Source organism: Scleropages formosus, chromosome 8, assembly GCF_900964775.1.
Source record: "Scleropages formosus chromosome 8, fSclFor1.1, whole genome shotgun sequence".
Taxonomy (NCBI): Eukaryota; Metazoa; Chordata; class Actinopteri; order Osteoglossiformes; family Osteoglossidae; genus Scleropages; species Scleropages formosus.
The window spans coordinates 17,753,175-17,778,004 of NC_041813.1; the positions used below are offsets into that span (position 1 = coordinate 17,753,175).

The window sequence follows — 24,830 nt, forward strand, 5'->3', positions numbered from 1 at the left end:
GAAGTGAAGACACTTTTTCAATTAAATGATGACAAGTGCATTGAGTAATGTTTAATTTTGATTTATTGTATGTATTGTACAGTAGCTTTGGGACTGGGAGGAAGATTGAAGAGCCCGTCACTGTTGGTGGGCTGGGCCAAAGTCAGTCAATGGAGTCTCACCTCCCCTCTGATTAGAATACAGCAAGTTGGACAGTGGAAACTAATTTTCCACTTTTTTTCCTCCATCTCTTTGGCAACTATACTCTTTAGTGAGATTCTCATTAGACTTTAATATATACTGTATAATACAAAAATAGGACAGATTGCAGTATAGTTAAACTGAAATGCCGTATTAAACCTTGCCTATCGTAGGCAGAGTAGACACAAAATAGTGTGGTACCGAACCAGAAGTCTACTTTGGATTTAAGTTTTAAATTTGAGGGGACACAACAGTAATCCGAACAGCTGAGCACAACTAGAAGTTAAAAAAAAATAAAAATCAGATGTGTGAAAGGACTACCAACATGTACCTTCCAGGAGTCAGGGAGAGCTGGGTCATACAGCAAACTGGCTTTACCTTCACAATTTAGCTGTGCAGGGAAGAACAAGATACATTTGACAATAACACAGTCTGAAATGGATGTTTAATCTCCGTACTCATAATTACATCTGCCTCCTCATGAAGTCTAAGTTTTCTACTGTACACCTTAATCTGCTTTTCTTAAATAGTTCAATGTGCATTACTTTAGAAAAAAAAAAGTCTTTAATAAATGATATACTAGAACAGTCCTATGTCTAAAACGTCATGGGATTACAGATAAAACCATATTGCATCCTTTGAAACGGTCAACATCTAACGTGTGATTTAAAATTGTCTGAAGTAAGCAGTAAGAGGAGCTTCTCCATGAAGCTCTGGTGCGACAAAAATGGAAGCCATTCTCAACCTTGGTAAGTTCGTTTTTTTTTTTTTTTCTTTTTTTTTTCTCTTCTTACATCACAATTATTTATTCATGACAAAGTCTGGTGAGAGAACCACGGTTTTCACACAGGACTGGAAGAGTAGTGCAGCTCCACACGGAACTGGAGCTGCCGGTTGTCTGGTTAGAGAAAAATCAATGAATCCGTCAATGAATTTCCCATGTGTCCTGAGGTTAAAACCATTTTGGAAAGTGCTTCACATCTGTGTATGAAAAGGAAGTGATGACAAACCACACGTATTTGTGGCCTTCAGGAAATACAGTACAGCCAATACTGTGTTCTACTGCAAAAGAAGTCCTTGATGTGAGCACTCTGTCACATATGAAAACGAAACACCTTTCTGATGACCAGTTCTCAGTGCTGGATAAATCTTCAAGACTTTAGTTTCACCCAGTGTGATAACATCTTGTCTCCACAATTGAACAGGAAAGAGCTTCATGAAATACCACAACTTTGACAACAGCCAAAGTTTTGTTCACGCATGACTTGAGAGAGCTGGGGTTGAAGGAACTGGTTTTCCTTGGGTGTTGTCATGTGAGTTGGGTATCAGAAGTCCTGCATGACAAATGTCATAACCCCTCATGGTCCAGGATGCTGGAAGCTTAAGTTCTAAAGAGAGGCAACAATTTGGGGTTCGTTTAGCTCCTTCCTTGATCTGAACCCCAAATACACTGGATGCCCCTGCTTGAAACTGTTGGTCACCTGTTTATGATGATGGTACAAAGCAGCAGCAGGTAGCTGTACAAAATCTCTTGTAAGTCAAACAACAAATTGCAGCAGCCAATGAAGTGTAAGGGCACTGAAGCCCCCTCTTTATACATAATTCTCCTTCCATTTTCCCATATAAGTAGCCTGTAAATGTGCTTTGATGATGAATGGAAAATAGTTAATATAAGTTGAATGTATATTTATATATGTGTATTTTCCATATAGTTGTTTGTATTTTTGAGTAATTGATCTTGTTGAAGTCACACATTATGCTGAAGGGTTGTAGAATATCCCAGGGTTAATGGAGTTCAGAGGCACTGTCTCAAAATGGGGTACCGTAGAAAGGTAGCCCGAAGTCCGGATGGAAAATGGAACAAGATAAAAGAACATGCTGTTCTTTCAGAAGGCTGGGGACATGTACACTTTCCCCCTTTACAGCAGGTATGTTTGGAGGGGATGTGTAGAACTCTCCCTTACTCTCGCTCCCCATCTTCACTGCTCCCTGTAAAACAGAATTGTGTTACAAACTGAGTCGGATTAAAACTAACACATACATGCTTCCTGGGCACCATAAAACTGACAAGGCATATGAGACCACAGTATGTAAAAATGAGTCAGTTTATAGAATGTGGTGATTCCTAGAAATTTGCAGTATTATCTACGTAAAACTGATGCTGGACATTGAGGGAAAACCTGTTGACTTGCAGGGGTATTAAGGAACAGAACTCACCTCCTGCAGATTCCACATCGGAGTCAGACACGTGTGTAATGGAAAAGCGCGAGACGCTGAATCTTGAAAAAGGGATGGCTGGCTTTATCTCTGGAGTCGCAGAGGGAGCAGCACAAGCCACAGCATCACCCGAAGCTTGCACTGTTGCAGGTGAGCTGGCCATCAGTGGGAAATCATCTTCCCACTCAAACCCACCACCTGGTTATAGATACTTGTTTCAGTTAAACAATGACAATCGCAGAACAGGGTTTCCATCTTCTGTTTTTAAAAAAAAAAAAAAAAAAAAAAACCTAGTATCCAAAGTTTGCTTTTAGTATTAAAGTTCTGCCTTTGAGAGAGAACCTTACATATATAACATGGTTGTGAATATTCATGCTAAAAAGTCATGGAAAAAGGACCGACTAGCTTGATACTAAAATTCCTTTGCCTTAAAAGCTTACTTTCTTCTGAGATGTTTCCGTCAGAGGAGTCATCAGAGGCATTGATTCTTTCTTGGGGTTGTGACTTATGACTCTCAGAGTGTCCACTGGATTCCTCTCTTGGAGGGAAGTCTGGTTCAACCAAATCCCGAGTGGGACTCTCCTGATGAAAAATTGTAGGATTGAGTGCAAGAATTAGATGATCCATGAAAAAGCAAGTAATGCTGGCTGAATCAATAAGGCAATACTGTTAATACGGCATTAGTGCCAATTGCATGAACTTTTGTACTTTCCACAAAATTTAGAAAGAGGCATAAGTTAAGTCATTTACATTGTATACATTTCAATAACTGATGCAACACTAAAATGATGCCTATTAGGTGACAGACCTGGTCAAACAAGTAGACGGTAACATCATCAAAAAAGGACACTGCCTTCTTCTTGCGGTCCAGGTCATCACAGAAGGACTCTGTTAGGAGGGTAGGCATCTTGAGGAGGCTGCGGAGGTTCCGAGCATCACTGTGGTCGCTCACCACGATGGGCACTGTTGGTGACTCCTCCTCGCTCTCTTCGCTTTGTTCCTGGATGTTGTAGCAGCCAAGCTCTTCATCCGACTCCTCGCTGTCATCTGAATCCCCGTCTTCCTCATCTGCATCCTCCCCGTCTGCTATTGGGACAATGAGAGTAGTGTCCCCTGCAGTTTCCTGGAGCTTCTCCACACCTTGTACTTTGTGCTCTGTGCTTGTGGCTCCCCAAGAGGAATTTCCACCAACCTCTATTACTTCTTTCTTTTTGGTCCTTGTGGAATGATCTTGCTCCTCATCCTTAATATCCATAGAGAATTCCCCTAGGGTATCTCTAGAGGTGGAGTCTGACATAATCAATACCTCCTCTGGAGAGTCCTCTTTGCCCTGTATTACTTGTTTTCCTGTGGTAGGGTATTCCTGCTGTGTAGATGACCCAGTAGAGACTGTGGATGATGATGATGCACATTCTGACGACTGTTCCTCTCCAGACTGCTCAGAATCCAGCGACAGCCCTTCATCCTGTGAGGACTCTTTGGTCAAACAGCCACCCATTTCTGGAGGGGAGGGAGACAATGTTGAGAGAACAGGAACTGAGGATGCACCGGATTCTGGCTTGTCAGCCTCAATGATTGTACCCTTATCCAAACCTTCAAAAAGGTATTTCTCTCCTTCTTTAATCTGAGGGTTGAATTGTTCTGTTCCTGTATACCTGGAAAGGTCTTCCTTTTCAGCCTCTTGCCCAGCAAAGTCACCATCTTCCAGCTTCTCTGGAAAGTCCCCTTCTTCCCGAGACCACCTTTCATTTTCAGTGTCATAGTCGGAGAAATAAGCAGAATCTCTATATGGGTTCTTGTCACTGAGCCCAGTAATTTCAACCTCAGTGCTATGAGATTTTAAGGAAACCATGGCATCCGTATCTTTTTCCAAATCTACCTGCAGAACCAAATCTGCCCCATCCATTCCCAAAACAGGGCTTCCTATGAGACATGGCTTTCCATCTTGAATTCTTTGCTCAGAAGGATCTTTCAAGATGAATTCTGGTGACTCATTGTTCTCTGTGTCATACCCACTGTCCACAGCTTTAGACTGGGTGGATGGACAGAAGGAAGCTGGGCTAAAGGTCTCACAAGAACCTGAGGCTGAGGGAAGGTCTATGGAGTCTACAGAGTCTGGAGTTCCCACCTGCTTCCGGAGTGACCTGATAATGACAGTAACATCTCCTCCCACCTCTGTGGAATCCACAAAATCTGTGAAAATTCCAGAGGTGATGTCAGTGATGTCGTCGTCATCGCTGCAGTCATTAATATCTATCATGCTGACGCTGGAACAACCAGCTTCCAACCCACTGTCCACAGTACGACTGCTTTCTGAAGCTGGCTCTGACGTGTCTACATTGACTCTAGAGTTCTTTAAACTTGTATCTTGTTTGAAATTTACCCCTATTTCTGGAAGTATCTCACCAACCACAACTTTTTTGGCCTCATTGTGATCAGAGAGGGGTTCTTCCTTCCATAGCTTTAGGTCAAGCTTACAGTCCAATGATTCTGTAACACTCCCCTTTCTAGAGGGAGATGGGATTTCTTCTTCTTCTTCCTTCCATGGCTCATCTACATCTTTCTTTTCAATACATTCATTAGAAGAGCAGAGCTTTTCTGTAGAGCCTAAGATGGAATCAAATGGAGGAGTCTCTAACATTAGTTGGCATTTGGTGGGTAATTCTCCATCTTCATGGCACATAGCAGTAAATGCCTTGCATTCCGCAGAGCTTGGCACATGGGGTTTACTCGGGGAACTGGGACCATTAGTTTTGGTTGTAGCCTCTATAGGAGTGAGAGTTTTGGATGGAGAGAATATCTGCTTTTGAATTTCTGTAGATCCCAGGATCTCTGGCCATATATTTTTGGGGTCTTTCAAGGGCAAGCTGTAATGAACATCGACAAAGGTTTCTTGGGTTCCTCTACCAACTGGTTGACAGTCATAGTTTGAATGGTTGTTGTTGGAAGAGCAGTTTGTTGTCCATTTATTAGCCTCTCTCTGTGATAACTGATATCCTTCATCTTGAGAGTTGTTGTCCATTTCCTCAGCAACCAGGCTTCCCTCTCTCTCAATGTCAATGTCACAGGGCCCAGACATAGCTTTCCGTAAAGAACCCATCATGTTGTGGTAGACCTCGCTAGCTGTACTCTTGCTTTCAACAGGTCCCTGCCTGCCTTCCAAGTAGGGGTCACAGTACCTCAGATTGGGGCTACTAAGGGGCGGGGAGATGGACAGTGGGCTCCCTAACTCTGTCTCCCTTTGAGACAGGCTTTGCAGTCTCCAGGAATTCTGGTGGGATTCTGAAGGGTATTCCTTTAAAACCCTGTTTTCTTCTCCTGTGGAAGGTGAATGTTTGTAGTAGATCTCTTGTCCATCTTTGTATGAGAACCGCTGTCCAGAATGCCAGTGGTTTCCTTGACTAGTGTCAGATGTCTGCCTCAGCAAAGGCTCCATGGTGGGAGATATGGCTGGGCTAGCATCAGAATCGTAGATATCAACTTTGTGAGCGTCTGTTGACCAGTAGGAGTTTGGCTGGGCTTGATCAGAACAGCTCATGCCATTCCCAGATCCACCACTGTCTGCTACAAAGCTGCTGTTGCTTCCTTCAAAGCCAGGGCTGCAGTCACTTGTAGAATAGTCCAAGTTGATATTGCACTCAATGGGTTCTTCAATCCGGATGTAGTACTCACTACTTACAGAGGGGCTGTGAGCACTCAGTACTGGAACCACCCCAGGAGTATGCAGTTCCTTTGATTTGTAGAAAGATGGGGAAACGCCCAGTGGATGTCGGTCACCCCCACAGCTGCTCATAGCACTTCTTGTTGGGTAATAGATGTCCTGATAGTGGGGGTTGCTTTGGCCCAGCGGCCCACTGGTGGAGGAGGCACAGTAGGGTTGCTCGTGGCGAGTTTGCTCCCACTTGTACTCAAAGTTGAGCCCGTGGCTGGTTTCTGTGACTGTCAGGATGTCATCGCCTGGCTCATCCGGGAAGCTGTCACCCGCCGAGAAGTGTTCCAGCAAGGGGAAAGAGGAGGATGCAGACGAGGCCAGTTCTACCCCTGCTTCCGTGCCACTGTGTCCTGCCCCGGGCCGCAAGGAGATCCAGCGTGCTTCAAAGTCTTCCTCGCCTTCACTGGCTCCCTTTGCACACAGGTAGCCCAGCAACAGATGAACTTCCTCTGCAGTAGGCCTCTGATCGGGCTGCAACCAGCAGAACTGCATCACCTCATACCTAATTGCAAAGTGAAAGTCTGATAAGGAGACTGAAGTTGATTCAGCATACATGACATTTGCATTGAACTTCAACTCTGCCTGTTTGACTAATACTTAGCTGCAGATGACTACAGGAATATGATTTATACATTGGTCATTATGATCTGATGTACAGTGTCTGAATGATTGGCATGCGACAGATGTGAAACCAGTGATATGCTCACCAACGTTCAGAGAGTGGGATCTTCAGCTCTGGTTTAGGGAGTTTCAGCTGCTGTTCTTTCACTGCGTAAGTAAGCACCTGCCGGTCTGAGTAGTGTCGGTACGGCTGGCTTCCCAGCTCAAACAGCTCCCAAATTGTCACCCCCAGAGACCTGCAACATTGCAGGTGGTAAATAGCCCACCATTAAAACAAAAAAAGTAATTTGGAAACATGCATCACTTTTATGCTGTGATGGAATGTTCTATGTCTGTTGCTGAAATTTTATGCAGCGACTGCCCTTTGATTATGATAGCAGTAGTTATCAGAAAAACTTCCACCAGGCAATGATTATTCCCACTCTTGGCAAAATTCATGAAGGCACAGAGCATGGATAATTTCCCCAATGTTGGAGTATAAGGACAGATAAGGGGGACTATACTATGTGTGAAAGGAAGCAGTTATCAGTGCCTCTCGTTAGCACGTTACATGTCTGATGGTTCGATAATCATGTCAGGATTACCAGATGTTGCTGGTCTTGGTCTGATCCACCATTAGCAGGTTTCCATGGACCTCATCGATGATCTCGGGGGCAATCCAGCGCAGAGGAACCCAGAGCTGATCCGGAGTTACAAAGTAATCATCCTAAAAATAAGTGGAGGGACTTCATTCAGCTTCAGACAGTAACTTGACAGTGTGACATAAATAGCATGTCATTTTTAGCTTTGTTCTAGTGCAGGACACCTTGATAGGGGTCTGTGGTTGGAATATTCTGCTACAGAGGAGCACCTTAAAGTAAAAATAAGTAGAGATGTTTTTTCTTCTGATCTTTGAAATTGTTTATTTATTCATCCATCCATTTATCTATTGTCAAGAACTGCTTATGGCGAGTGGGGTTGCAGCAAGCTGGAGCCCGCTCCGCCGCAAGGCACCCCAAGCAGGACTCTGTCAAAGCTGCTGTGCCACAGTGTCCCCTGCCATTGATTAATCAATTTACTAAAATTAAATACTAAAGGAATGATAAACACAAAATGCATAAATGTCAGTATCACATCTGCCCAAAAAAAGGGAATATATTGTATTCTGCAGAACAGATGCCAGTACCAGTTCTCCAAATTTTAGTTTCATTTAATGTGGGGGGGAGTGGTTTTCTACTACTACATTTAGTTTTGCATAATTTGAATTGTCCACTCTGTTCAGTGAAAATCCAAATCAAGGTAAAGTAATGAAGAGCTCAGCCAAAATAAAACCTAGCATCCTCTCTAGCTGTAGAGGACCAGATTAGTCAACTGCAGGCCTAGTAATATGTATGTAAATATGTGCTGATGTCTAAATGCAAGACATGCTCTCTGTACTAATTAAACTACAAAAAGAATAAAAGCCTAAAGAATGCCCAAGGGCAGCAAATCTGTTTGTCATCCTACTTACTTTGTATTTATTATGGGACAGGCCGTAGTCCCCGATCTTCACTGTCATGTCAGCAGTCAGCAGGCAGTTCCGCAGGGCCAAATCACTGTAGGAGGGTCAGGTTTTGGGGTGGAGGGAAGGCCAAGAAGGGGGGTAGGGACTGGTGAAAGAGCCTCCAGGCACCCCACACATGTTGGAGGGGGAATGTGTCCTCGCTCTGCCAGGTGCACTCCCACATGTTATCGAGGCAGTGAAAAGCAGCTAATGAGGTTGCTAATGTACAGGGCTACATGGAAAAGCTGACCCTATGGTAAATATTTGAGCTCCATTCCCTAATTTACTGCAACATTCAAATGTTCATGTTTCTTTACAGCTTACTGAAAAAGTCTGTACAATCTCTTAACATCCCTCTTCTCCATATAAAATTTTTATGAATATGTGATGGAAAAAGAAATGAATTATTGATGTTTTAAACCACACTCCAAAGACACAGCCACTCTATCCACTGAGTTAATACAGCTGTGCCAACGGTGACAGTGTTCACCCCCAGCAACAAAATCACTGATGCTGGAGTTTTCCCAGATACACTCAGACAGCACCAGGATATTGTTACAGGGAGAGAGCAAATAAGGGGCAGAACCTTTTTTTTTTTTTTTTTTTAAAAACACACTAACACCAAGTACGTAACGAGGTAATCGGAACCCATAACTAACCTGTGAATGTAATTGTATTTGTGGAGATGCAGAAGACCAGAGGCGATCTCACATGCCATCCGCTGGAGAATCGAGGGGTCAGGGGTCACAGAGTCATTTGGCCGGCAGCTGCGCAGGTATCCCTTCACATCTCCCTGTGATGACATCCAACAGAAAATCAATTCAAGCACTAAGTGCAATACACTCTCAAGCCACAGGGTGGAGGAATCAGACTTTAGAAGCTAAGCAGCCTCATAGGCTTGGCTACCCAAAGACCTTTGACCAAACACACTACTCAAATCTCAAAAATGATAAATGCTACTTTAAAACTTGTTCCTGGAAAACAAAATACTTTGAATGTGGTGCTCACCAGAGGGCAGAACTCCATGACGAGAAGATAGGGTGTGACCTCGGTACACTGTGCCAGACACTGGAGGAGAGCAGGGTGCTGGAGGGCACTGTAGAGCAAAGCAGTGAGATGATACGAAGGAGGTAAACAGAAAGGAAGACGACAGGACTGACAAAAAGGAAGAAAGAGTGAAGATGTGTGTACCGGTAGGGCTGGACCTCCTCCAGAAACTGCATCTGGTCCTGGACACTAGCGCTGGCATTCAGCTCCTTCACCACTACCTGGGTGGTGCTGTGGCCCACATTGACCTCCCCCAGTAAAACCTAAGCCAGACAGGCAGCCAGGTGGTAGAACCAGAGATGAGACAGAAGAAAATGGAAGAGATCCCCAGTGAGTTACCGAAGCAGCCCAGAAACTGAGCATGTTGGACAGAAATAGAAAATATGTCTCACCTTGCCAAACCAGCCATGGCCAATGTCCTTCAGGTACAGCAGACTGTGGCGACCGAAGTCTGATGACTTAAGCAGCTGAACTGCAAGTTTAGATGGAGAGATGGGACAACTTAGACAAAGCATGGAAGAGAACAACAATGCACTCCATTTCAGCTGGACATCTCAGGTTTGCCTGGAGAGACCTTGACATGGCCAGATTGTTCTTCAGGCTATGCACATGCTGTGCCAATATATGTTCTCTAGAGAAGCAGCTTCATTGGCGAGCTTTAATGTGATTCAAGTACTAAGAAGAAAGGAGGAAAAATGAATACACCGGGAATACACTTCTTAGTGAGGTGAAAGGCCAGAGGATTACCTGTCCACACACCATATAGCGACATTAGCAAAAACTAATGCAAAGTTTCACTGATTTCCCATTGAGATACTTAGGAGGAGAAAAGTATCCTCACATATTATACCCAGTCCAGCTCAACATCCAAAACCACTCAAGCGGTCAAATCACCACACCTCTGAACATCATGACAAGCTTCGTCCTTGCTTCAGTGTCCACACTGAAGACAACTGTAAAGCCAGCATCCACTGGTTCTAGGAGGCGAGATGCCCTGGTGACACGTGTGCAGTGGAGGGTCCCTCTGGCATGCAAGTGGCAAGCATGCACATGCTTCCTCCAGACAACAGCAGCAGCACAATGGAACCCTTTTCTCCTCCTGCTCATGCGGGCATTAGCATTCTTCGTGGGAAAGACAGACAAATGGAGCTCTGTGAGCACCAATGGGTCCTGTGTCCGTTGTTCCACCCCCGTCCACATCCTCCACCCCGGGTTCGATGCACTCTGTGCCCTCCCACTCCTGTTCACAGACCCCCTCCCTGTTCTATCTTACCCAGCTCTGCTTCCCTGCCATGGTCCAGGGGCCAGTCATTCCAGAGGCTCACTCTCACAATGGTAGGCGCCAAGAGAATCGGGCCCTTTGTCCATCCGCCCGGCCCTGCCTGGTACCGCGATGCTGGCGTGCACACTGAGCCCATTCTCTGGCTCATTGCTAACCCAGGCAGCGGTTGTCGTGACGATGACACCCCTTCCAGAGCAACACAGTGATGTCTCTCACAGTTGTTTAATTTTTTTCTTAGTTTTCCATCCCACTTGTGACATTCCCACCGGGAGTCATCTCTGGACCAGGCCTACACGCAGAATGACCAGTGTGGGCCGGAGAAGAACAGACGTTCCCCAAAAGAGCGGAATCCACATTCCACGTGCTTCACGTATAGCTGACATACTGACAGCAAAGGGAATATTAGGAGTATGTATGAGAGAAGAGAAAGCTGTGCGTATGTTACAGAGACCTCGGGCTGGACAAGATATGTGTGTGCTTAGCATGCTGTGTGTGTTTGCAAGAGGATATAAATGTTAGATGAGCTCTGCCAGGCTGCAGTACCAGGAAGCACTAGTCGCTGCATACGTGGGCTGTCTGCACGTTGACAAAAAGCAAGAGGTTGTTAATCGGGTTCAAATGGACTTTACATTAATATGATTTCCTGTGCTAAACATCACTTGTTCCATTGCTCTGCTGTATAAGGTCCAACACTTACTTCTTTATGTTGGCTCTAGAAGAAGAAATGAATTAGTGACTTGTACTTGTTACTGCACTCATGTTCTGGAGATGTGTTCTTGACAACGATGTTCCTTTGACCTTGACTGATGTATTGGTTTTCATTTTAAGAATGGGCACGATTTGCTCGCAGATTGGGCATTACACAAAGCAAGAGCGATCGAACAGTGTGTGTGTTGAAAAGAGAGTAGGCATTGAAGGGAGGATGCGAGTTCTCTGTGTGCATTTGGACGCGAGTGGGTCCAGATGTGGAAATCTCTCATCCGCACAGCTGCGTCAGGGCGGATCATGATGATCTCGCTCTGCAGGAAGCTCCAAAACCATAGGGATGAGTGAGGGGGAGAGCGCCACACTCGAACCCCTCACACACATACACTCACAAATAAACTTAAATCCACCTCCCATCTGCGAAACACCTGCACCAGTCAGGCATCCTTGGCTACCGAGTTGGCAGCACGGAAGTAGGGTGACTCTAGGAGGCACGGGTTGTCGCCAAAGCCGGCTCACCTTCTCACTCAGAAAACCCCAGCAGCACCCCATTCTTTTCCCATCCCCAATGGAAGTCAATGAGTCATTGGTGCTGAGAGGTATAGTCCTGTTCCCACTGGACTGCTGTCCTCCAACTCCTTCTCTAGCTCACATTGACTCCCCTTACACGAGCTGCATGTGCTTCATTCTCCATTCCTGCGGCATCCTCTGCTTCTCCCATCTTGAGCTTCTTCCAATGTCGTGGATTTTTTTTTTTTTTACATAGGTATTTTGCAGGTATCATGACACAAGCAGACGTAATAAATGCTGATAAGCAGAGCAGGAAAAACAAGGAGGTACAAGACTGTTAAAAGATGGAAGCTTTTACCTGATTTACTTGGCTGCTTGGACACAGTGACTGACACATCAGTCAAGGGCAGGATGTAGACCTCGGGGCCGGTCTGTGAGGTGGGGGAGCCGAGGGCGGATAGGTCCGTCTGGTACTCTTCGCCCTCTGTGTTATCGAACTCCTGCAGTGGGAACAAGTGTAGCAGTAGGGCAGGGTCACCAAATGGTGGAGTACAGTGATGGGGAATTAGGTGGTGGGTGCACAAAACCGAAGGACGGAGTATTCATTTAGCCTCAGGTCCAACACTCATGCATGACGAGTCAGATCAACAACACCGAAAGAGGCTTGGTGAAACGAACTGACCACAAGGGTATAACATGCCGAGTAGAGAACAGGTTTTCTTCAGTGACCAGACCCCAGGATACACTTTGTACCAAGACTGCGAGCTATTGCTTACAAAATGTACAGCATGAGAGCGGAAGAGATTCCAGAATGATGTCTCTAAGCATTCGTGTGAGTCACCTCCCTTTTTAAAAGCAGTCTCCCAACATAGCTTGATTCACCACGGCTTCTGAGTGGGTGGGACGGAATACGAATGAAGAAGCCTAAGAAAGCGATGTGAGAGAAAGCTGGCAGTCCTCATGTGGACATGTTTTCATAAAGGGAGTGGTGGGATTGGAGTGGAAAACCGCGACCCTCGTCCCTCATGCACCCATTTCCCCTCCGTCTTGTTTCCGGTGGGGGCTCCAGGCTTGTTTACTGGAGCCTTTCTTCACACGCCCCCCGTGTAGCTTCCCGACATGTTTTTCACAGTGTCGTACATCTGTTCTTTTCAGAGACACGTATCAATAGACGTCAAGATGGATCTTTTCAGTGACGCATCCAAACTTTGTGTTTGATAATCAGTGGATACAGGCACTGATGAATTCACGTTCAGAGCTCATGCCACAAATTGATACGCTCTAGAGACTGTTCTTCGACATGCCACATACAGCTGTCATTGATGTATTGAGATTGTATATACCTGTAAGATCATAACAATCCTTTCAAAGCTGCCTGGAGTCAATCCATCACAGATTTCATTAACAGACTGAGTCTAGAGGTGCTCAACATACAAGTTTCCATAGCTGCAGCAGACTCTCTCAGAAATGTCCCACCTGAGGTCTTCTTGTGCATTTTCTTCATTCACCTGTGATATAGACCATGGATGTTCATATTCATATATAGCTGTCATATTGTCTCTGGATAAACTAGATATAAGTCAATCAATCACAGGCAAAGAGTGCAGCAGCAATAACACTGTTCCCTACCCAATGGCAAATACAAGAGCAAAGCAATAAATAAATCAATGCATCCATAAATCAAACAGTGCAGCAGCATCATAACAAATTGCTGAAGAGAGAACGTATATCTTCCCAAGACGGAGGGGTTTCTGGAAAGGCTGCCAGTCTAAAACAGACCGTATAATCCAGTTGGAGAGGCTCAGACCCCAAAAAAAAAAAAAAATCTGCTTTTGCTGCTGAATGAACACCTGCTGCTATCACTACAATGAAAAGGAAAAAGTATGGTTTTCAATCCAAAGTATCCTCAAGTCTCAGCTAAAGTGGGGATTAGCGAATTCCTACCAGTGTTAAAAGATGATTATGAAATGAGGTTTCTTTGAAAGAGAACAAGATGTGCTTGCATACAGATGCAGATGCAGTTACAAACATGCCACAGGCACACCGTGGAGAAAGACCTGCATTCTGATCACACAGAAGAACTCTCGCCTTACTGAACGCCAACACTCGTGTCTCTGACAAACTACATTTCCAAGTCAACTTTGCTCCTTCAAAGCTGGAGAGATCCATCCAGAAGCTGATGCAAATCGTCACTCAAGATTACCACGCCTAAGCGGTCAGCCTGCGAGCGGCTCCACAGCCAAAAGGTCCCTGTGACAGAGCAGAGGAACACCGGAGCTCTATCTACTACCTTCTCCTAGTTCACCTCACACATTTGGTGTAGCCATCCTTACCTGGCCTCAGCTGCAGCTCTTCAGAAGCACCCCTTGGGGTCCCGCCCTGGGAGGCTGCATGTGCTGAACCACGCAGGGGGTCCGGGCACACATCCCGCCCTCCCGGAGTCCCACCAGGAGATGCTGCGCAGCTGCTTTTATAACCATGAGCTCCACTGCCAGCCTGCCACCCCCCCGATAGAGGGTCCATTGTTCCGGCCCCGTGGGGGGCGTCCTGAACCACTTGGGACGCTTTCCCCGATAGCAAACGGCACCAGCGGAGCGAGCGATGGAAACGGACAGAGAAGGAGAGAGAGACAAACAGACGCAAAGGCATCAAGTGAGAGGAGGAGGACTGATGTTCAAACACGAGATCCAGTCACTCGGCTTTTCAGTCGGGGGGGGGGCAGAGTTTTGCTCCCTGCGAGAAGCGTGACAGCCCTTGAAAAGGAGCGAGTGAGGTTCTGTGTGAGGTTTTAACATTCTGTGCTGATGACATCAGTCCTTCTCTCTCCCATTCTCGGCCCCGCTCCCTCTTTTCCATCTCTCTCCAGGAATGGGGAATCTGTGAGCAGAAAATGTGGTGTATTCAAACACACACACACTGGTGGAAAGCTCCGCCTCCTTCCTAGCTGGGGTCATCGGACCCCTCAGCATCCATCCTCAGAAACTGGTCAAGCTGCTGAAACGCTGTGGTAGTTGCCATCACTGTGGTCTCCACAAAAATCCCTTATCAGAATCGCCTGTAATTCTCATTCCTGACTCCGGGTAGCAGAGCGGTTAATGCAGCTCTGCCATGAAGGTCTACATGGCCAGTGAGGCACAACTTTCATACCCAGAATTTATAACCTGATAACCTCCTCTAACAATCTAGATGTTAAGCTATGTTTCATGCTTTTGGGACATTCGGGCGTGTTTCTTAGCGGAGCCTGGCGTCATCACGTACTTAGCAAGTGCAGCTGTCGTCTCCAGTGACGGTGACGGAATGGGAAGAGTGGGGCCGGGTGGGTCTGAAACCCATCGACGAGAAGGTCCATGTCCTTGCCAAAGCACAGCTTGACTCATTATTTTAACTTGCAGCATTTTCATTCATACTGTTACATTGCTAGCTCACACCCAAAATGGAAATGCATGTCTTAAGTATTGATTTGTTCTTCGAAAGAGCAAAATTAAAAGCTTGCAATGTCTTTCCTACTACCTGCAATCACTCAAAAGGGTGAGCGGTTCAGTCTGAGGGAAGTAGGCCATTGACCAGAGAGCTTCACACGAGCTCCGCAGAGAGAAAGCCCATGTGATCCGATTGATCGGTGGAACCCGCAGCCCATTAAAGGCGCAACCCGCCTCTGCATCGCCCGGTCTATTTGTGGTGCATGCATTTTTACTCATCCAAGCGGCAAAAAACAGAAATGAGCACAACCGCTCCACCGGCCTACTGTCAACAAACAAAACCTACCCCCTAAGTGCTGCAGCTGGAGTGGCGGCTTCCGCTCCGTGCCTGCTGGGCCCACATGGATTCACTTACTGCAGTGATGTGAGCTGATCAGAATTCCTTTCGGACCAATCGGAGGACAAGCCGAAGCCAGCTGGAAGGGGAGGCTCCTCACTTGCACACCCCTTCCCGCATGAATGACCCCCGAAGCTACCTCAGGATTTTAAAAACATTTGACTGTTTCCAGTATTAAAGGTTCAAAGTCACCACCCATATACTGTATATAAGAGAAATGGACATCATCAATATTTGATTCTTTGGTATTTTCATTTGATTTTACATAACAGTAAATGTTTTGTAATCTGTTGCCTTAACATGCTGACATGGACTCACCTTGAAACCGATGTCCCCCTTCTTGCAGCACAGGCAAGCCAGCATGAGGAAGATGAAGGTGAAGAGCCCAGAGAAGGAAACGGCAACCACAGCCAAGGAGGAGGACCAGGAGAGCTCATTCAAGGGCGCACCATCTGGGGAGAGTAGAATCATTGCTTATGTCAAGCTATCATGATTACCACTCTATATTGATATATGTATTTCATATTTTTAATCACCCCCATTTTCAGCTGTGCTCAAATTTCCCCTCATCAGAGATTCTTGACACTGGAATCTTAATTATAACATCATTAGCATACCTTTAAATATTATAACCTAGGACGTGTAAGATGACCTGATTCTGTAAATATTTGTCTCCACTTAGTCACTTTCCTCAACAAGGCAAAGTTTTGACACGGGATTCTCAAGGGCTCTTCTTACAAGCTGTGCAACGTAATCTCTTGATTTATATTTACATAAAATCGTGTTACGATAAGTACGGTTTCATTCGTCTCCTACTCTGTCAAGGTAGAAGATACAGAAGGTCGATGTTTCAGTTCACTTTTATGTTCCCTTTGCATGTCACATGCGTAGGCTAAGGGTCCAAATACTAACAATAAAAATAGCATTTTATATTCATAATTACTGCTGTACAGCAGTCGCCAAATGGTGAATGGTGTAAGACATCACTTTAGTACAGCACCGAGCACATTGCTCAGATAAATTAGTCACAACCAGAGACTATATACTGAACCGGCCAGGCAGTTGACCACAGAACCAGAGACTGTATACATGAAGAGACGTTGCTAGAGATATCACATCCCTACCTTGCTTTTCTGTGTTTGATTCAGCTGACTGTTTACTTGTTGCTTAGTTTCAGATTGTTTACCTGTTGCTTAGTTTCTCATCAGTGCATCTCTATTTTCCGTTCACACACAGTTACTTCAGCAGTAACCACTCATTCAAGTCAGGGTGACAGTGGTCAGGAGCCTATCCCAGAACCCCAGGGTGCTAGTGCTAGACAATTCAGGGCATACCCTGGAAAGGATGCCAGTACATCACAGGGCAGCCATACCTGGACACATTCATTCACACAGTCACACGCTACAGGCAATTTAGAGTCATTTGTTTGCCTGAAATGTCTTTGGACTGTGGGAAGAAACCAGAGCACCTGGAGGAAACCCATGCAAACACATGGAGAACGCGCAAACTACACAGGGACTGAGCAGGATTCTCACCTATGGCTACGCAGCGCAGACACAGACACACCATGCCTTGTTGCTAATGAAAAAAAGCCAGCTAAAATTCATTAAAATATTTTTAAAAATGTGCTTGTATGCATGAAAATAACACCAATATAATTTACAAAATTTGTAACAAAATAATTTCTAGCATAAGTGCTATATTTTTCATGAATCCATCAGTATCTTCCTGTCCAATGTAGGGTCATGGTGATCTGGAGTCTATCCCGGAGCCTACGGGCTACGAGACAGCGTACAGCCTGGACAGAGACTTTGTGCCCATCGCGATAATTTGGATCCTTGACTTCTATGATATTGTGAAATAGATCCAGCATACTAACCCATGTGCCCATAGTAACAGCATCTGTCTTTTTAAAGTCCCATGAATCTTTCATGTGCGTCTTGCTGCAGTTTGAAGAAAGCAGTTTTAACCAGTTCCCGTACAGCTCGTGTTTTCACTGGTGTGTACGGGCTTCTCATTTTGAAGTGCTTCATCAGTGAGCGTTCTCTTTCCCTCTAGTTCAATTAAAAGCACACAGTTACTATAAAGCTCCTTTCCGCAGCAGATGGGATCCACGCCATGCTTTTCCAATGCCTCCGTTTTCATTTTGAACAGAATTTTAGATTCACAAGAAGGAACCACCAAGAGGATAGAGATGGGTTTTTAACTTTGTTTTTTTTTTTCTTCATTAAAAAAAAAAAAAACAAACAAAAAAAAAAACCTGCTACTGGCTGAAATAAAACAGAAGCAAACTCTGTTCAGGCAAAAATGTTGCTACCTAATAACCCTGGTGTATGAAAAAAGGGTACAGATGGTCTTTGACTTATGAAGAGCTTCAATTCCAGTGACCCCACCAGTCATCTGTGTTTTAAATCAAAACTCTTTTATATGTGAACTATAAGGATACTGTATGTAAACACTTAGCATGGATAAACACATTACACATGAGCTTTGTTGTATTTTTTCACTAACTGAACACATTTGTTAATGTAAAACTAATGAACAGTAATATAAATACAGTACAGTATAGTTATGTTTTCACGCTGCACTACTTTCACTGTCATTTCTAAGTCTACTCTTGCACTTTGTCTTTTCAGCACCAACAGAGCACTTACTTTCTCTTGCTTTCCAGCCGTTGCAAATAAGGAGTAAGTTGAAGGGAATCGCAAACAAAAGCTTACAGAAGTGTAAACAAAACACACCCGAACACTCAGAGACCCAAGCAAGAAATAAGGTGCCTTGCAACAGTGCAGCCGATGGAGGAGTCAGATGTTATGTCTAAACATCGGGACTCAGAAAGATACACTAAGGTTGGTGGGATGGCTGTCAAGCTGCACGTTGTGGCGCGCAGCGGTGTGGGTTTGGAGGGGGTGAAGGAGGACACGCAAGCAGCGTTCATGTCCAACGGTTAATTTGAACACCGGCACACAGGAAATAATGCCCTCGGTCCGAGCTTTTTGAAGGTAAACCTGAGGTGTTTCTCGTCTCTTCCGGTCCGAGGACCCCGTTTCCGCAAGGACCCGCGCTTCAAACCAGCCTTCCCAGGCTGCTTAGCGCGCCCACCCTGGCAAACGGTTACCCATTAGTTTCGCCAGAAATTGCCCTAGAGGCTGCAGCACACCCACATTTCACATTTTTCCCCATATATGATAATGCTACAGGTTTCCCGCCTAAAACAGTAACGCGGGTCGTTACATTGTCCCCCTGTCAAAAAGAATATCAGCGTCCCCGCTGCTGCCCGCCCCACAAAATGTCCCGCACTGTGACTGTCCGGCGCCATCAAGTCACGTGCCTCCGGTCGCGAGTCGGAGGCGGCCATCCTCGTGCCTTGTCCGCCCGCCCGGCCTCGGTCCCAGCACCAGCACCGCTGTCTCTTTTCCTCGCCCGTAGCAAGTAGCAGGCGTGGTGGAAGCCCCCGTGGCTTTTGAGTCGACTCTCCGCAGCCACTCCGCGCTGTCCGAGCTCCGTCGTTGCGGGCGAGCGCCCCTCTTGCGTCCCCGGTCGTCTCGCCGAACCTCTCGCTGTTCCGCCATCTTTCGGCGGAGGAGGACCCGCCGGTCAAGCCGCCCTGCTTGCCCGCTGTCGCCTCTGCCGACGGCTCGCTGCACGCCGAGGAGTCCCCCGCGACGCTCGTAAAACCGGCCGCTTCCTGCTTTTGCGGCGTTTGGTCCGCCGCGCCGCTCTTTTAGAAAGAGCATCGAGGCTTCGGGTAGGCAGGCTTCGCCACGAAAGCAGCGAAATCTCGCTCCGCGGGCGAATTCGCGTTGGCGGGGTCACTCACCTCCGCCACGGAGCCCTGCCTGTCCATGGATGAGGCACGCTGCTCCGCGTCGTCCAGCACGTCATCCGACCCGCTCGGGAAAGCGGTGCTCTCCGCGGGGCGACTTTCCTCCGCATTTTTCCTGGGCGCAGGGAGACCTCGCCGGACCTGCTCGCCCGTCTCAAGTGGCACCTCGCAGCCCTTCTCTCTGCGGTCTTCGCCACGCCACGGCGTGCGCTTTCCCCCTGAACACCCGCGCTCTGCCACAGCTCCTCCGCCCGGACCTTCACCATTGCGTCTTTCTCGTCGTCCTTCCCCATCCCACTCCTAACACCAATCATGGGGCGTGCAGTGCCGTGAGTTCGGATAGGGTGAAGGAGGACACAGGCAGTGTTTATTTCGACCGCTTTATTTGAACCTCGGCACACAGGGAAATAACGTTCTCTGTCCGAGGACCCCGTTTTCTCTAGGACTTGTGCTTCTAGCTCGCCTTCCCAGCCTGTTTAACATCCCCAAGCTCTTTTCTGACATTTTGACAAACACAGTTACCCCATTAATGTCCCTATAAATTGCCCTAGTGGTTGCACACCCACATTTCACATTTTTCCCCATAATGCAATTATCTACAGTTTTGTTTTTTATTTAATTTTCCATACTTTATTCAATACCATAAGAACAGAAATAAAACTTCCTATATTTCACATGACAAACCACAAACACAAAATACCATCCTCACATTTTATTATAAAAACATCTCCCAACACAAACAGGACAGAGCTTACTTCTCCAAACATCTTGTTTCACTAATACAAAGAGTGATAAACGTCAGAATTTAAAAGCAAATATAAATATTCATTTTGACAAAAGGAACCTGGGACTTTAAAACCCTTCACCAAAAAGTGGTTTAAATACAAGGTTTACAACACATGTACCACATCCACAAGAAAAGTACCCAGGCACCCATGCCAGAACCTCCACATTCTGATTTTGCTCCATCCTTAAAAACCATAAACATTAAACTTCCACACGACACACATCCAAAAATAAAACATTATGAAATATCTACAGTTAACAAGTTTCCCGCCTAAAACAGTAACGCGGGTCGTTACAATATGTTTTAAGTCAAGGACTATCTCTGTATACGCCCATAAGCCGCTCTAGCGGTTTTTGTTGTACGGGACCTCATTCTGCGAGGGGCGAGCGTCCACGGGACCCGCAGGCAATCGACCACAGAACCAGAAACTATATACCGAAGCAGTCAGTCAGACAGTTGACCGCAGAGCCACAGCGACTATCAATCAATGTAGCAAACCTGCCAGACTGCCAGAGTGGAGTCAATACATTGCGGAAAGAAGCACTGTCAACGCTACCGCTGTAATTTATTGGGAGATGCTCTGACTTGAGGTGTTTCAGCTTCAAAAGGCTCCTGGGTGTTTACGCGGTCGCGTTTAGATTTCCGCAATGGCGTGATACAGCCAAAAGTGCAGGCGCTCCCCCAGGATTAGGCAGCGCACGGTACGCCGCGGTGGCGTTCAGCCCAAGAAATATGAAGTCAGCCCCCCTGGCGGGTCGCGGGGCAGCGGGGGGGGTCAAACGCCTGTCATTTCAGCTTCCCTGAGCATAACGCTTTGTGACACGGAACCGCCAAGTCGGGGCTACAGGAGACGCCTGGTGCTACGACCCGCAGTGGGATCCCCACAGCGGGCCCACCCTGTCCAGTCCACTGACATCACTCCAGGATTGCTCACTTTAATGGAATCATTCTCTTCAGTGTTTTACCCTCCACCTGAGCCTTTACCCGACTCCCTCCTGCTACGGAATGCGTTGAGGAACGCGGCCCAGCCTTCTGACTTGCCGCAGACTCTTGTGTCGCCCCTCCCTCAGTTTGGATGGAATCTAAATCCTGGGCACGGGGAGCGATGCCTCTTCTGAGACATCTCCGCTCTTGGGGTAGCTGTGTTGACTCCACACCGCTCCCTCGCTCTACCGTTACCATGGAAACGGGTGCGACGGCCGACCTTTAGTGTCAGATGGCCTGCAGCAATCTGCACCGCTGCGTCCCTTTTCTTTTTTTTTTTTTTGTTTGCCACAACCTCTGCAGGCTTCTGCTCATCCCACAGCTGATCGCTCCTCCTTTGCTCTCCCCCTCTCACCCACCGCCTCCCGGGAAGCACTTTGACATACCGCATTGTAACAGTGCCCCTAGATGTACAGCGCCCCCTGCTGTTCTCATCCGTACTTTTATCAAACCCGTAGGACCAGGTAAAGCACAGGCATCATCATCGCAGCAGAATCTTGGCTGCATTTCCAAGTGTGCTGTCAGTTGCCAACAAGAAGTCTGTTAGTTAAACAATGTAGGACATAGTTTGTAGTTTAACTATGTGCACTTCTGCTGTGTAATATGAGTGGCCACCAGTAGGGTGACATAGACACATAAAGAGGGACCCAGGAGGTTCCTAGGTCAGACATATTCCTAACTAGGTGTTCAGGGCACCAGTATGTTGCATTACCCGCAGCATGCTGGGATTGTGCAGGTCACATACGTGGTGTAGTGTCCAGTAGATTTTACATCTACATTTATTCAAGTATCTGGTGCTTTTCACCAAAGTTACTTCTGGTGTTAAGATGCAGCATAGAGCCATTTGTACAGCTGGGTAATTTCTACTGGACAAGTTAAATGTGAATACCTTTCCAGGGGTACTCTAGTAGGATGTGGGATTCACACTTACACTCTCTGAGTCCAGAAGTGGCAGCTGTGACCAGTACGCCACCTGCTGCCCCTGGATATCATCTTAACACAAGCATGTGAGGCACAATAAAAGTAGGTGGGGATCTGCTGGTTTGACCTTTGACCTCGATAGATGTTGTACATCTTTCTGAATGTCTCATCCTTGTCAAAGTACTGCAGTTTCTGGTGTGTGTGTGTGTGTGTGTGTGTGTGTGTGTGTGTGTGTGTGTGTGTGTGTGTGTGTGTGCGTGCGCCTGCTGAAGAGTGCTTCTGCCTTCCAAATCTGGGACAGGCCTCGTCAATTGTGCTCTTGTTGCCCAACGATCAGCAAGGCAGCTGGCACCGGGCACCAGCCTGGGGGCCACGAGCAGGGGCCATCGGCGCAGAGAGGGAAAGCACTGGCTCCCCATCGCTGGCCCTCTGCTTTGGGACAAGGATCCACACACCGTACACACCATCGCAAGTCCCAAACTGAGAACTGTTTGCAAAACCAGTGTGGCAGGATGGCCACAAGGTGTCGCCCTTGAGTCAGAGCCCTATATTGTACTGAAATCCCACTCGTGTTTGTCATCGAACTGGGGCCACATGACTACTCCACACCCCACTTAGCAGCAGGGCAGGAGAGTGGGGTGTCGCCACCCATGTCCACACACTGTCATTCCCAGGCACTGATTTTCAGGCCGCAGCATAGGGCAGAGCAGGGCGCGGCATGACAGGGTGGGGGTGCATCGGTGACAGAGACAGAAATCCTCTTTTCTGCGTTAAATTTACGTGGCCGAGAAACGCTGGCTTTGTGGAAAAATCCAGCTCCCCTCTTCGGTGCTAGTCCCTGAGGAAGAATTGCTGCTGACAGCAGCCTTCTGTCAGAGGAGAGAGGGGGCGGAGAGAGAGAGAGAGAGAGAGAGAGAGAGAGAGAGAGATGGGGGGAAGGGGTATATGGGTGCGGAGGGGAGCGGAGGCGGAAGCTGGCGGAGCCAGAAATACGGAGTCAAGGAGGAAGTAGGCGGAGCGATGCTGCTGTCGAGGGGACGGTGCTGGAGGGGTATTAGAAGGATACTACAGTATTAGCACTGACTAGACTGCCGGAGGGGGCAGTAACGTCTTTCATGATCTTCACGCCTCCTTTTTGGCGGGTCAGTGCCAGCGAGTGGCCTTTCGGGCCTCCGATCGCCGTGTTTATCGAAATGCGCCGCAGTCGGATTGCTGGCGAGGCCTCGAGTACAAATTTAAACTGTGCATCGGAATAACACCACAAAGCAGATGCATACCCCCCGCCCCCGCAGACACAGTGATGTAATTGCGAGAGAAATAACTCGGAATAACTCCGGCAGACCGGAATGGGGGGTGGGGGCTCAGTGAGCGATGACTCAGAGCGGCGCCTCCATCAACGCTGCAGACGCAGTGAGGTGCGGGCAGGTACAGCGGCGGTGATTCTGATCCTGAGAAGCACACACCCTCTTAATCTCTGCGCCTGGCGGTGTCACCGAAGCCATCGTTAGGATGGCATGTCATCCCTACTGGCGTTCGGGGTGCGAACCGGTCGTGCGTTGAAGTGGTGACGTCAGGAGTCAACACTCATTGTTGAGGTTTTCCGACAGGCCCCCGTGTCCACACGCAAGTTTCCTTACAGCATCGAGCTAGGTGACCGGGCGACCGTCCCGGCACACGGGACTGATGCAATATACCAGTGACGACTCTCGGTCCATATGGTCAACCTGGACAAGACCTGTATGGGTCCATGTGAACAAAGGAGCGAAAGTAGCCCACAAGAGTCCCGTATGTCTAGGAGTCGCTGCAGAAGATCTGGCCAGACGTCTTGTGTTGTTTCCCGCAGAACCTTTTTCAGCGAATGCGTCAAGAAAGAAGTAATTTCCAGAAAATGGGCTCACACTTTTCACTGGTGCCATAACACCCCTCACCCTCGTGCTCAGAACCTGCCCTGCAGCTCAGACCCCTTTGTGGATCCCGCAACTGTTGACTCTTACAGTCAATCCCGTTGGTCACCACACTATCCCACGTGTGCCTCTGGCTCTATGGAGGGCGTCGCACCTTGGCACCAGTAGCGGGCGTGTTTGACAGCCTTCCGACAAGATTTACGGCACAGACCACGCCAAGCCCTGCAGCTGTGTTTCCATGGTAACTGCCTGGCAGGGCTTTCTGCAGACACCAACCTCTGCCCTGCTGGAGGTGTTTCAAACATTTCATTAGTGTCTCTAAGACCTGACAGCAGCCCTGAGGGTGTGATCCAACCGTCTCTATTAAAAAAAAAAAAAAAAAAAGACAACCAGAGACATCATGGCAGACCCTTCCTTCCTTCTTTCCTTCTGCAACGTGATTCAGGCCAATAAGGACCCAAGCAACAAGGCACGAAAAGTTTCTCCTTTCTCCCTTAGGCGGGGTCCCGTCCCTCTCCGAGCTGCCCGTCACAGTCCATGTCCACATGTGAATGGATGGACATTAAGACACCACTGCCAGCACCCAGCTGTAAAGTACAGGCAGTCCTTGGGTCGCCACGGCCGTCCCACGAACTGTATTGTATTTTTTTCGAGTCACAACGTTCAGTCATCAACGCCGAACGTTACAACGCCGTCCGATGACATTGACATTTCACCGCAATGCAGAGATGTTTCGCATTGACTTGCTGTGTTTGTCAGCAATTGGGTTTTATTTACAAAAGCACTGTTTTACAGA

The 24,830-nt window shown here is 47.2% G+C and overlaps 1 protein-coding gene across 2 annotated transcripts in view; it reads right to left on the minus strand.

Annotated features, from left to right (window-relative positions):
• Positions 1–608: 608 nt before the first annotated feature.
• Positions 609–24,830, minus strand: part of LOC108937350 (serine/threonine-protein kinase LMTK1-like) — a 33,346-nt gene continuing 9,124 nt past the window's right edge. Inside the window, exons 2-14 of one of the 2 annotated variants that reach the window (XM_018757224.2) lie at positions 15,931–16,064; positions 12,155–12,296; positions 9,692–9,771; positions 9,444–9,562; positions 9,261–9,348; positions 8,912–9,045; positions 8,220–8,304; positions 7,315–7,436; positions 6,817–6,966; positions 3,206–6,611; positions 2,838–2,979; positions 2,398–2,595; positions 609–2,169 (exon numbers count right to left, since the gene is read on the minus strand). In XM_018757224.2, coding sequence (XP_018612740.2) covers positions 2,141–2,169; positions 2,398–2,595; positions 2,838–2,979; positions 3,206–6,611; positions 6,817–6,966; positions 7,315–7,436; positions 8,220–8,304; positions 8,912–9,045; positions 9,261–9,348; positions 9,444–9,562; positions 9,692–9,771; positions 12,155–12,296; positions 15,931–16,064 — 4,829 coding nt within the window. In that variant the 3' untranslated portion in view covers positions 609–2,140. Of the gene's footprint in view, positions 2,170–2,397; positions 2,596–2,837; positions 2,980–3,205; positions 6,612–6,816; positions 6,967–7,314; positions 7,437–8,219; positions 8,305–8,911; positions 9,046–9,260; positions 9,349–9,443; positions 9,563–9,691; positions 9,772–12,154; positions 12,297–14,129; positions 14,689–15,930; positions 16,065–24,830 lie in introns of those variants that run through there. The other variant, XM_018757225.2, reaches the window with a different exon arrangement.